Genomic DNA, 12,297 nt, shown 5'->3' on the forward strand with positions numbered 1-12,297 from the left:
TAAAACAAAAGGTGCTAAGAGAAGTAGTGGTGGGATTATTGTTTATATAAATGATAAAATTTCAAGTCATGTTGAACTTGTTAAAACTACTGATGACTGCATTTTGTGGTTGAAATTAAAAGGTGTATTTTTCCATATGAATAAAGACATATTTGTTTGTTTGTTGTATAATGTGCCTCATGGTAGCAGTAGAGAAGTATATCAGGAAATTAATATATTTGACTTATTGACTAATGATATTATTTATATAGAAAATAAGTATGGGGATGGTTGTAACTTTATTTTGACTGGGGATTGGAATGCTAGGACAGGTGAAAAGGCTGATTATGTTGATAATGAAGATATACATGTTTTGAATTTATTACCTGATGATTATGTTATGGATGATGCTCTGCCTAGAAATAATAAAGACAAAATTGTTAATGAACATGGGAAAAATATGTTAGAATTTTGTAAAACAACTGGTTTGAGAATTTTGAATGGAAGGTGTGGTTTAGATGATAAAAATGGTAATTATACATGTATAAATGCACAAGGGTGTAGTGTAGTGGATTATGTTTTATGTAAAACAGACTTGTTTGAATATATATCAGCATTTGAAGTCAAAGAACCAAATATCATATCAGACCATTGTGTGGTCAGTTTTAGCATAAAAGCTAGTGTGCCAGATGATAATATCCTTAATAATGATAACCATGCTATTAACAGTGTACCCTTTAGATATAAATGGGATACTGATAAGAAAGATGTGTTTTTACAGTCTTTATGTGAAGAGTGTAATGTTGATAAATTTGCTAGGTTACATGAAGAAATAAATATTTCTAGAGACAATAATGATTTAGATGTTAACCTTCAGTCATTAACAGATATTATGGACAATATATGTAGTCCTTTGTTTAAAAAAAATATCGGAAAAAGTAAAAATAAAAATATTATTTTAAATGATGTAAAAAAAGATGCAGACTATTTTGATGAAGACTGCAAAGACTTGAAAAAAAGGTATTATAAATGCTTGAATAATTTTAGACAACTTTCTAGTGATGAAAATAGAATAAATATGGTGCAGGCTAGAAGTAACTTTAAAAAAACAATCAGAAAAAAGAAGTTTTTGTATGATAAATCACAATCACATAAATTGGAATCAATGAGATTTTGTAATGCTAAGTTGTATTGGAAGATGTTAAAAGGTCGCAGAGTACAAAAAACATGCTCACTAACATCAAATGATTTTATTGAGTACTTTAAGTCCATAAATGATCCTGAATCTGTATTTTATCAGCCGGATGAAGATGTGTTGCATTTTAATGAAAGGTATTTAGATGGTGAGTTAAATATTATGTTCCAGGAATTAAATGTCCCTTTTGTTGTAGAAGTTAGAAAAGATTGTAAAAAACTTAATAATGGTAAAGCCAGTGGGCCAGATTATTTTATAAATGAGTTCTACAAATCTGGATGTCATAATGAAGCATTTTGTAATGTTTTATGTGCAATGTTTAATAAGTTATTTGATTGTGGTTATTACCCAGACAAATGGTCAGAAGGATTTATTATACCACTACATAAGAAAGGGGCTGTAAATGAACCAAGTAATTATAGGGGTATAACTTTGTTAAGCTCGGTGGGAAAATTGTTTACAAAAATATTGAATACTAGACTTAGTGAATGGGCAGAAAATTATCATGTGTATATTGAGGCCCAGGCTGGTTTTAGGCAAAATATGGGCACTATTGATAATATATTTGTATTACATAGTATAATCACATGTTTACTTGATAGCAATAAGAAATTATATGCAGGATTTGTTGACTTTTCCAAAGCTTTTGATTATGTTGTTAGAGATATACTCTGGTATAAATTGATAAAACTTGGTGTTAGGGGAAAGATGTTAGATATTATACGTTCTATGTATATGAATGTTAAGTCAAAAGTGAAATATAACAATGAATTAAGTAATGATTTTTCATGTTTATTAGGGGTACGCCAAGGAGAATCTCTATCTCCGTTTTTATTCTCAATGTATCTTAATGATATAGAAGAGTATTTATGTACTAATAACTATCAAGGTATTGATTTTGATGTGTTTAAAATATTTATATTACTCTATGCTGATGATATAGTTTTGCTATCTGATACAGAAGCAGGATTACAAGAAGGGTTGTTATTATTAGAAAATTATTGTGAAAGATGGAAATTATGTGTGAATCCAGAAAAAACGAAGGTTATGGTGTTTAGAAAAGGAGGAAGATTAAGTAGAAATGTAAAATTTATGTATAAGGGTAGAGAATTAGACATAGTGGATAGATTTACTTACCTTGGTATAGTTTTCACACCTGGAGGTTCTTTTTCAAAAACCTTTGATGCTTTGTCAGGACAAGCACTTAAGGCGGTTTTTAGGCTTAAAAGTTGTATATCTAAATATCCTTGCATTTCAATCAAGCATAGATTGGATCTTTTCGATAAACTTATTTATCCAGTCTTGAGTTACGGATCGGAAATATGGGGTCTTAGTAACAGTCTTCAAATTGAACGAATACACTTACGTTTTTGTAAAGAATTGTTAGGAGTGCGATTACAGACCCAAAATAATTTTGTTTATGGTGAACTTGGGAGAACCTCATTATTATGTAAAAGGTCGATTAATGTCATAAGATATTGGTTAAAGATTGTAACAATGGAAACTGTAAAATATGTTAAACTTATGTATGATAAACTTTGTATGCACTTAGAGGAAAATCCACATTTCAAGTCCTGGGCTTACAATGTAAGACAGTTGTTACAAGCATTAGGTTTTAATGATGTATGGCTTAGTCAAGGTGTTGGTGACATAAATTTGTTTCTAAATATGTTTAAAAGAAGGGCTACTGATAATTATATACAAATTTGGCAGTCTGAGCTCAGAGAGTCTAGTAGAGCTCGAAATTACGTGCATGTGTCGTTTATTGAATTACAACCCTATTTGTGTAATGTAAATATAACAAAATATAGATATGCATTGTCTAGGTTAAGAATGTCAAGTCATATGTTGAGCATCGAAACAGGTAGATGGCATAAACCAACAGCAACACCTTATAATGAAAGAACATGCTTATTTTGTAACACTCTTGAAGACGAATACCACTTTTTACTTGAATGTCAATTGTATGCTGAACTACGAGAAATGTATATCAAACCATATTACTTTAAAAGACGGAATATGTTTAAGTTTATTGAGTTGATGACCTCTCAGAAAGCTGTTGTGAATAGAAATTTAGCGATGTATGTGTATAAAGCGTTTGAATTACGAAAGACGTTTCATATGTATTATGAGTAAAAAACATATCCTCTTCGCTGTTAATACATCATGTCTTACGACCTATGACTTATTTTGCAATTAATGTACGTTTTATAATATGTATACTCATGGACATATTGTCTATTGTATTATGAAATAAAACTGTCTAAACCGACAAGCACAGACAAGAACAAGATCCTATCACACACCTCTTACTAGTTAGTCTTACCGTTTGGCATTGAGATAATATTAATACTCGGCAGGATGCACATACATTGCAAACAGAGATGGCTAAAGCAACTCACCCAGATTTTGACAATTTCTGTGATAAGGTTTAGAAGCCAATTATTAAACGTTTATTTTCATCCATAAACAAAAGTGAACATATCAAAGAAACTGGAAGCTAATAGTTTGTTAAACCTTTTCTTCTTCATTTTTTTTATCTGATAATGATTTAGTTGTCGTTTAGTTTTGATGCGACATAAAACTAGCAAAGATTACATTAAAGATCGACATTGATCGAAACGATCCACAAACCACTGTAAAAATGTTGCAGTTAGGCGCTTGTAACGAACTATTCTGTTACAGTCTCAGTATGTGAACCTTTTGGATGTTTCTGACTGCACGTTAGCCTCGAGGTGGATATGGCAGACTGTTTATTTCTCTCTAAAAATCTGGAAATTGTAATACTTCTTTCAAGCATACAATAAACAATTTCTAGCGATTCTGTTGCTATGAACTGTGTTTGATTTTGTTCCAAGAAGAAAGGCTTGAACCTCAAACACTAGATTTTAGAACAATGCATAAATCCACATGACATTGATGAAATCTGACATAAAAGCAAAAGCATGTTTCATTGTCATCGTTGTCATGACACTGTACTGCAGCTGCACAGCTTTCAATCCTGTGGGACCTTTTATGATCACTCGGAGCACGCCATGATTCTGCACATAACTCACAAAAAACAACTTGATCACAACGTGGGCTGTAAATGTTGCTCCAAAAAGTAGGCAAACATGAGATTACACTCTCGCAAATGTGAAAACCTTCGAACCTGACTGTTCAATTAAGAATGTATAAAAATGTTTAAAGATAATATTTATGTAATAATGTAATAATGTTGATTTGTTTAAGGTCATTCAAATAGTGTATTTAGGGGGACAATCTTATTGTAGGTCTAAGTTTACTTGCTTATTTTCATTTGAGCTCTTAGTGCTTTCATTTAAACCTTTAAACATTGTTGAGTTTATTTATAATATTATCAATACTCGTGTTATAAATAGGGTGTTAGTTCAAAATTTGTATTTATTGTACTAAGACCTGCTATTTTACTGATTTAATATTTTTGCGTTATAATGGTTCAGACGGTATCGAGATACTGTTGGTTTACTTTCAGATTATTTTTGCACTTTTGTTTTGCATTTTTGTTTACAGCCTTTTATACGACTCTTTATGATCGTATCGACGATATCAAAATCATTTTGTGGGCTTTATATTAAAATGGATTTTTAAAATTCCTAGCATTGCATATCGACTATCAATCTTAAACAAATAATCTAGCTGAAAAATCTGGTAAAGGACCGTTAACAGACTATGGATATTTTACCATTGCTTGTAATGTGCTTGCTCAAAACCCATTGGAAGTATTTCCTAAAAAAAGTTCTTCACATCACATGGACGTGGTACACGAATGCTATGTTATACAATATAATTAACATGGGTAAGCTCGGCGGAACACACGTACCATCGTGATAATAACCATTACCTTTATAATGACACAATGATCAAATGCCAATACAAAACAAACAATAAACAAAGGTTACACACAAGACAATAAAAGTCCATAAAATTATAATAATATTGTTACCGAATTTCTTTGCACAGAATGGTTGAATATTATACACATGATGATAAACGTTTCCTATGTGAATACATTCATGTAGGATTTTTAACGATTTGGAAAAGTCGCAAGATCAGCAAGTGACATGACATGTAATTCAGTAAAACTATACTGACGGCATTGCCATTTATTTTTGTCCAAGCAATTACATCTGATTTCGCTGCACTCGACGGCGGGGTAGTGGGCCAACCACCACAAAGCCTTATCGATATTTGAAATTCCGGTTCTTAATCATGAACTAACAACAATTTCCGTTCATTTTGGAATAGACAAATAGCGTTTCTAAGTAATCGATCCAGCTTTATTCTGGCAATTGTAACTCATTTATATTCCTGAGAATGTTCAATGTAATCATTGCCATAAAAATATGTAAAGTACCCAATAATTCGAAAAGTACGTCTGCAGCAAATATTTTTCCGTTTGTAGTGCAAGTAACATAGCCGTGCAGCCAAGCCTTTATTGGATTTAGATAAATGAGCACAAGAACGATGAACAATAATTACAAGGACCTGTTTTGTCCTTTAACAAACCTTAGTTCATCTAACTAGCTGTGTGATCTTCTGGAATCTGGGACAGAGATCTAGGTCATCTCGCTGCCTCGAAGATTTTTGTCTCAGTATGTGAACCTTTTGGATGTTTCTGACTGGACGTTAGCCACGAGGTGGATATGGCAGACTGTTTATTTCTCTCTAAAAATCTGGAAATTGTAATACTTCTTTCAAGCATACAATAAGCAATTTCTAGCGATTCTGTTGCTATGAACTGTGTTTGATTTTGTTCCAAGAAGAAAGGCTTGAACCTCAAACACTAGATTTTAGAACAATGCATAAATCCACATGACATTTAGATAAATGAGCACAAGAACGATGAACAATAATTACAAGGACCTGTTTTGTCCTTTAACAAACCTTAGTTCATCTAACTAGCTGTGTGATCTTCTGGAATCTGGGACAGAGATCTAGGTCATCTCGCTGCCTCGAAGATTTTTTGTCTCAGTGTTTGGTTAAATTGTTCTTACCATATATATAAGAGATCATTTTATTGTCTGGACAAGGAAAAGGTTTATCTGATTAAACCATCATTAATTTTATCGATCTCATTTTGGCATGCGACAGTCACACAATTGGAGCAAAGTAATAAATACGTTCAACCAAAGAGTATGGTATCGGTTGTTTCCCCTACTTATAGGATTCTGTGGTCGGTTGAGTTAGTTTCGTTCAGCAATTTCCGTATGCTTCTTATAAACATCAAAATTTATCAGTGAATGAACAACGACCAGTTAAGACTGGTTCACTTTCAGCAGTTACTGCCGGAAAAAGGTTTCAACTGGTATCAATCATATAGGAACATGTAGAGACTCTGCATAAATTGTATGCCTTAAATTGAGGTGATCGGAATGACTTAAAATACACCCAAATGAGAGCAACCCATGATGTTTTTTAAGGCAGGGTTTTGATGTTTAAGCGTTTAGCCATTAATTGTTATTTATCTCATGTCATTTTAAAATTAAGTACAATTTGTAAAAACATTTTTGAAATAATAGTAGAGCTTATTCCTTTTGTTTCTACTTTGATTATGACAACACATATACCACTTAAATAATAATTGTTGTTATGGATTTTGAAGAACTTGTTTACATTAAATCCATCTGAAAACACCTTAATTACTAATAAATCTGTTTTAATTCCCGCAGACAAAACCCCTTTCAAGTACAAGACGGCAAAAAATCTGCGATAATTGATTTTGAATGATCATTGCCTGGAGACCAATTACTCTTCCTGTGAATGTACCTAGCACCAGGGGACGCCTTTACGCTCGCCGTAAATGACGAGTAACACACCTAATTGTAGTCTCACTCATATGCCATCTTCGACAAGAATGATATTTTATTGACATTATATATTCCTTCAGATGTCAAAACATTTAAAATCATCTTAATACAATACTCATTTTAGGCGACAACAAATGCTTGAAAAAGGCCAGCATCTCAAAGCATTATAATTCATTCTTTGAAATAGTGGTAAGCGAAATCGCAAACTCAGCAAATCATCAATGAGGTAATAAAACGAATGCTAGCTTTTTGATTTGCAGTAAATTGTGGTCTTTCTTCTAACCATAGTTCTTTGAAGTATATACATTATAAATACTGGGAGCAATGTTGCGGTCAGTAGCTCTATATTGAAATTATGGTACATGTATGTGTGTTTGTGCTTAATTAATTTCAAGAAAAAAATTCTGTTCAGTGCTGCCTCACGCAGAAAAGGTGAATAGATGGCAAATAAATAAGTACATTTGCTGGTCACAAAGACAAACTAAGGCCTTGTGTTCAACGGTTATATAGGAAAATAGCTATGTAGAAGGTCAAGCCATTTAGTTATTATGAACATTCTGAAAGCAGTAAACTACAACAAACAAATGCCATAAAACTCAATCGGTTTTCTCTAGCACCCATTTATGGTTTTAAACTTGATCAAGTTATTCTTGCTCTTTACCTCGATCCTGCCGGATTCTGCGAATCGTGCGTTGTTCAAAACAACGCCATCCCTACTACTCATTTTATAAACACCAGCAACTCGATTGTTTATTTTTCTCGGTTTTAATACCGATTGTTATTACACTTGCACTCAGGCCTTGGGGTTAAATTTACGCTTACTACTTTCGCAAACTGTAAGATCCAGACCGTTTAATTACTTTAGTGTTAATCATCTACAGACGCCCAGAAAACAATGACGCACAATTGTTCTCTCCCAGAGTTTAATTTTCCAGGTGGAATTGGTTTATCAAATATTAATTATGGACAATGTAATTTGAGTAATTATTGAATCAGCAGTACCAAACAAGTTCGAGTAAAGATGTCGGATCGAAGTAAGTTAACATCGCAATTTTGCACCGACGACGATGTCATAATATACAGCCAATATTTATACGAAAAACTACAGAAACAAGCTCAGTAGCAAAACGTTTAAACATAAACCCGGTTTAATGGCAGCACTGGGTAAACACCAAAGACATAGAACATAAAAACAAAACATCACAAACAAGAACAGTCAAACGGCTTTGAAGTCGTGTTTAATGTCACTGTTGAACGCTGTCATGTTAATGTTTGCATATTATAAACGGTAGTAGTATATCGCAATGATTACCAAAAACAACGTACAAAACATATTTTTTTTTACTTATGTTCAATTACATGTATTCAATTAAATGACTGTGGTATTTACGACTGCAACTCAGGTTAACCGTCCCAGCTTCTATGTGTGCCCTCTTACTAAGGGCATCCAATGCGTGTTTTCTTGTGGAAAGAACATTGAGCTATTATTAAATGGTAAAAATAGTAAAAAGTAAGAACTCTCGTATAAAACAAAAATATAATATGTTATACACATTCCGTCTTCTGTCGATGTGGGTATGTTGATAACTGACGCCAGTTAAGGATTAAGCCGACTTTCAAAATCCTGACATCTGTACGTCACAGATATTCCATCAATTAGTAGGAACATATTTAAAAAATCCGAAAATCCGAAAATCTTGGAATTCATAAGTGAAGCATAAATGACTCGACAATAAAATGCAAACGTCACCTGTAAATGGATGAGTTTGCGTATCAAAACGTCTAAATTTAATTCATTTATTTAACATTTCATCTAGCAATTCTTCCGATTTATAAAGATAGCGTTTAACAATACAAACAGACGTGTTCGCTTTTATTATCGATCATTTATAGCAGCATGCATTTTTACAATTATGGAAAATGTGTATATTAATAAAAGTTATGAGTCTAGGGGTCCAACAGAAGCCTAAACGGCATAAGCCTTATCGAGTTATTCGGATGATAAATGCGTAGTCGAAAGCAAGGAAACATTAAATAACCTCTAAAACAAACCATGTCATGAGCTTAAAACATGTGTCATCATTTACTATTGGTTAACATAGTAAAGTGTCCAGGAAATAAATGTTTCACATATCTTATTGTTTGCCTTGATAATATTTGCTTCTATGAGTAATATTGCTTTTTACAAAGGTGAAAAAGCTTTTTTGGCCGAGCTCGTATCTAGAAAAAAGATGCTTTTTATCATCATGCCCTTTTGAGAAAATACAGCTAGGAATGCAATCTGCAAGTCATCGACAAAGCCAAACCAACAAGGTAAAAGGCTCTATTTTTTTAAAAAAGCACGTTTTATTTTAAAGGTAAACTCTAAGTTCCTAGCTATAGTTATACTGTATAAACATTAGCATACCATTGATTTTCCTTTAAAATACGGATACCAAATAATGCATTATTTGCATTGGTTGGTTAGAGACAAGTCTCCCCTTCTAGAAAAAAAAACTAACAAAGCTATTGCCTTTGTCTGATATCGAGGTAACTTTTATATTGTATACTGACGTTGTGTAAACACTTTTCAAGGAAAAACAAACTTGACCTGTTAAAGACGGCTGTTTTCGTCACAGTAGATATAAAGTGCGGGGAATCGCCGGGGAAAAACGAGGTCAATGCTTGTTTTGTCTCGAAAAATATACCAAACTTTTTTCTGATTAACAGCACATTGTTAAGAAGTGTGATGTTCTTGCAACTCGAACCAAAACACGTATGTATGCTGCTGACTTGTTAATAAAAATACCTTGAATAAAAGGACAACAACCATTTGACTTGATGAGTTTTATTTCCGAGTTTGAGACTAACGTTTCTGCACACCGAACATCGGTCTCACGCTGAGATGCAGTATGTATGGATACTTTACTGTTTTTCGTGTGAAATAGATAAATGTAATAAAGCTGTTTAATACAGGATCATACATAACTAACTTTTATGTGTTTCCAGTTTCTTCTAGAACATAAACTAACTAGTTCTACGAAAGCCACTTGCAGTATCGTTGCATCTGTCAAAAGATAGGTGAATCAAGAAATACTTCCCCTTCCAGGCTAGTCGCAGGCGATATAATGAGAAACAACAACATTCAAGAACCAAAGTAGATGATGGAAATCATGCAACTACAGGTGCAGGCCAAGGAGGCCACCATATGTTAATGTCTTTTTAAATTACACAATTATCGAAAACTAAAACTTGAGAATTTTGTCATGGAATCAATCTGTTAGAATGTATATTTTTAGAATTTTAATATAAGTCATAAATAATAAAAGTGTTACTTGATGAATGCTGGGGGCCTTCCAAAGATAGGAATATGATTGACACGCATACGTTAACATGGAACGAGAAGAAATCATTGTAATAGTTACAGAGATAAAGAAATTCACACGACCATGTATATTTTGATAAAAGAGTAGTAGTGTGTTGTCCGAGACTTTTGTCAAATTCGTTGTATTAAAATGACTACTTCATATGTTATCCTATCAATAATGTCATAAGAATTGACTGCTTGTCGTATCTTAATAAGTGTTAATAGACTGTATAGTAAAATTGTCAATAACTGAGGTCCTCTTTCTGTATACATATACATATTGCGAGAGCACATTGGATTTGCATAAATAACCATGTTAACGGGATTGCCTTTTCATGGTTAAGTTTACTATTTAGTCCCAGGCCGGGCTATTTCTAGAAACTGGTCCGCAGAAAAAGCCCTGTAGGGCTTAAGCTTGAACTGTGCTCCAGTTCAGCATTCAGTAAAAAGGGCGATTAATAATTATATCGTCAGTTTTCATTTATAATGCAAAACATATTCAATATATTGTCTGTCGTCTGTTGAGCATGTCATTAACTGAATAATGTGTTTGTTACATTCACAACACGTTTAAAATGCAAATGCTTAACACAATTTTGTCATTTTTTACAAAAACATAATGGACTTAATATGCACAAGCATATCTAGTTACTAGATCTGTTACTAGTAACCTTCACCATTTTTGCATTTTACGACATGTAGTTAAACATTGCAAACAAAGATGAATAAAATAGCCTTCCCACAATGTGACAATTTATGTGATACCAATGGCCGATGCAATGATTTGATTCAAATGTTATTTAAACAGAATTCATCACTTCAAATATAAAATTAAAGATAACATGTTGTAAAATACGTTCTTTCTCACTAAATATATTTTTATTTATGATTTAGTTGCTGTTAAGATTTAATGAAACAAACAACACTTGACATAAAACTGGTTAAAATGACATGAACGGTCTACATTTATCGTAGCCGATGTAAAGACTGCTGAAGTCATACGTCTATAACTAACTAACTAACTGTGTGATTTTTAGATCTATTTGAGTAAGTTATAGTCCCAAGACACAGGTGTGAATTTCAAATTGTTTTTCTGTAGAGTTGGTAATTATGGTACTTCTGTCAAGCGTACAGCTAGCTAAATGTGTTTGACTTTGATCCAAGAAAGACTTGAACATCAAACATTTAACTAAAGACTAATACACACATCCACTTGAAACTGATGGAATCTGATACAAACGCGGAAAGCATGTCAGGACAATTTGCTGCAGCTGAGCGGCATTCAATCCTGGGGGACCTTGTTTGATCACTCGGAGCACTTCATGATTCTGCAAAAACCTTGAACTTTAGCAGAACACGGACTTTCAATGTTCTCCAAAAGGTAAGTAAACCTGATATTAAATAAGTCTATACTTCATAATTAAATTGGTTCATGTGATACAGTCTTCTGAAGAACGGCACATATCCATTTGAAAGGCAAATTTAAAAATAAATTTCAAATGTTCTATTCTTCTGTTATTTATACTTGATCAAAATAAATGATTTCAAAATATTCAACGAATACTATAGCATGGTTGGTCGTATAAAGAATAAAGATCAGTGAACTGTTTCAACTCGAAGACAATATATAGTTTCCGATCAAACGCTGTCAAAGACTACGATATAATCATAAAGCTATATAAAGAAGAACAAGCAGATCCTTTTTTACCTTAAACGTCCATGGATATCAGCAAATAGCATCTTTATAGCTCAAAACGACGCCTGGAAGGCCATGCAAAGGCTAGTTGAGGATGAATCTCCTAATCTGAAAGAAATTGATAGCAATAAAATGCATTTTTTATTGCTCGAGCATTGCTATTCAGTTTTTTGTAGTAATTCCTTTATTTTCGGACCAGTATACACACCATTTAATAATACTGTTTAAATTAAAAGTTTATTTTAGAGAAAAA

General features: G+C 32.8%; 1 protein-coding gene across 1 annotated transcript; it reads left to right on the forward strand.

The window, feature by feature from the left end:
* The first annotated feature begins 2,194 nt into the window (after positions 1 to 2,194).
* On the forward strand, positions 2,195 to 3,425 carry LOC128222834 (uncharacterized). Its single transcript, XM_052931970.1, has one exon. It carries the CDS (start codon positions 2,222 to 2,224, stop codon positions 3,308 to 3,310), a length of 1,089 nt encoding a protein of 362 aa, XP_052787930.1. The 5' UTR covers positions 2,195 to 2,221; the 3' UTR covers positions 3,311 to 3,425.
* Positions 3,426 to 12,297: the final 8,872 nt, after the last annotated feature.

This window comes from Mya arenaria, chromosome 2, assembly GCF_026914265.1.
Source record: "Mya arenaria isolate MELC-2E11 chromosome 2, ASM2691426v1".
Taxonomy (NCBI): Eukaryota; Metazoa; Mollusca; class Bivalvia; order Myida; family Myidae; genus Mya; species Mya arenaria.

Coding starts and splice junctions, on each gene's coding strand:
- LOC128222834 (XM_052931970.1), top strand. CDS start 2,222: ATGGTGTTTAGAAAAGGAGGAAGATTAAGTAGAAATGTAAAATTTATG.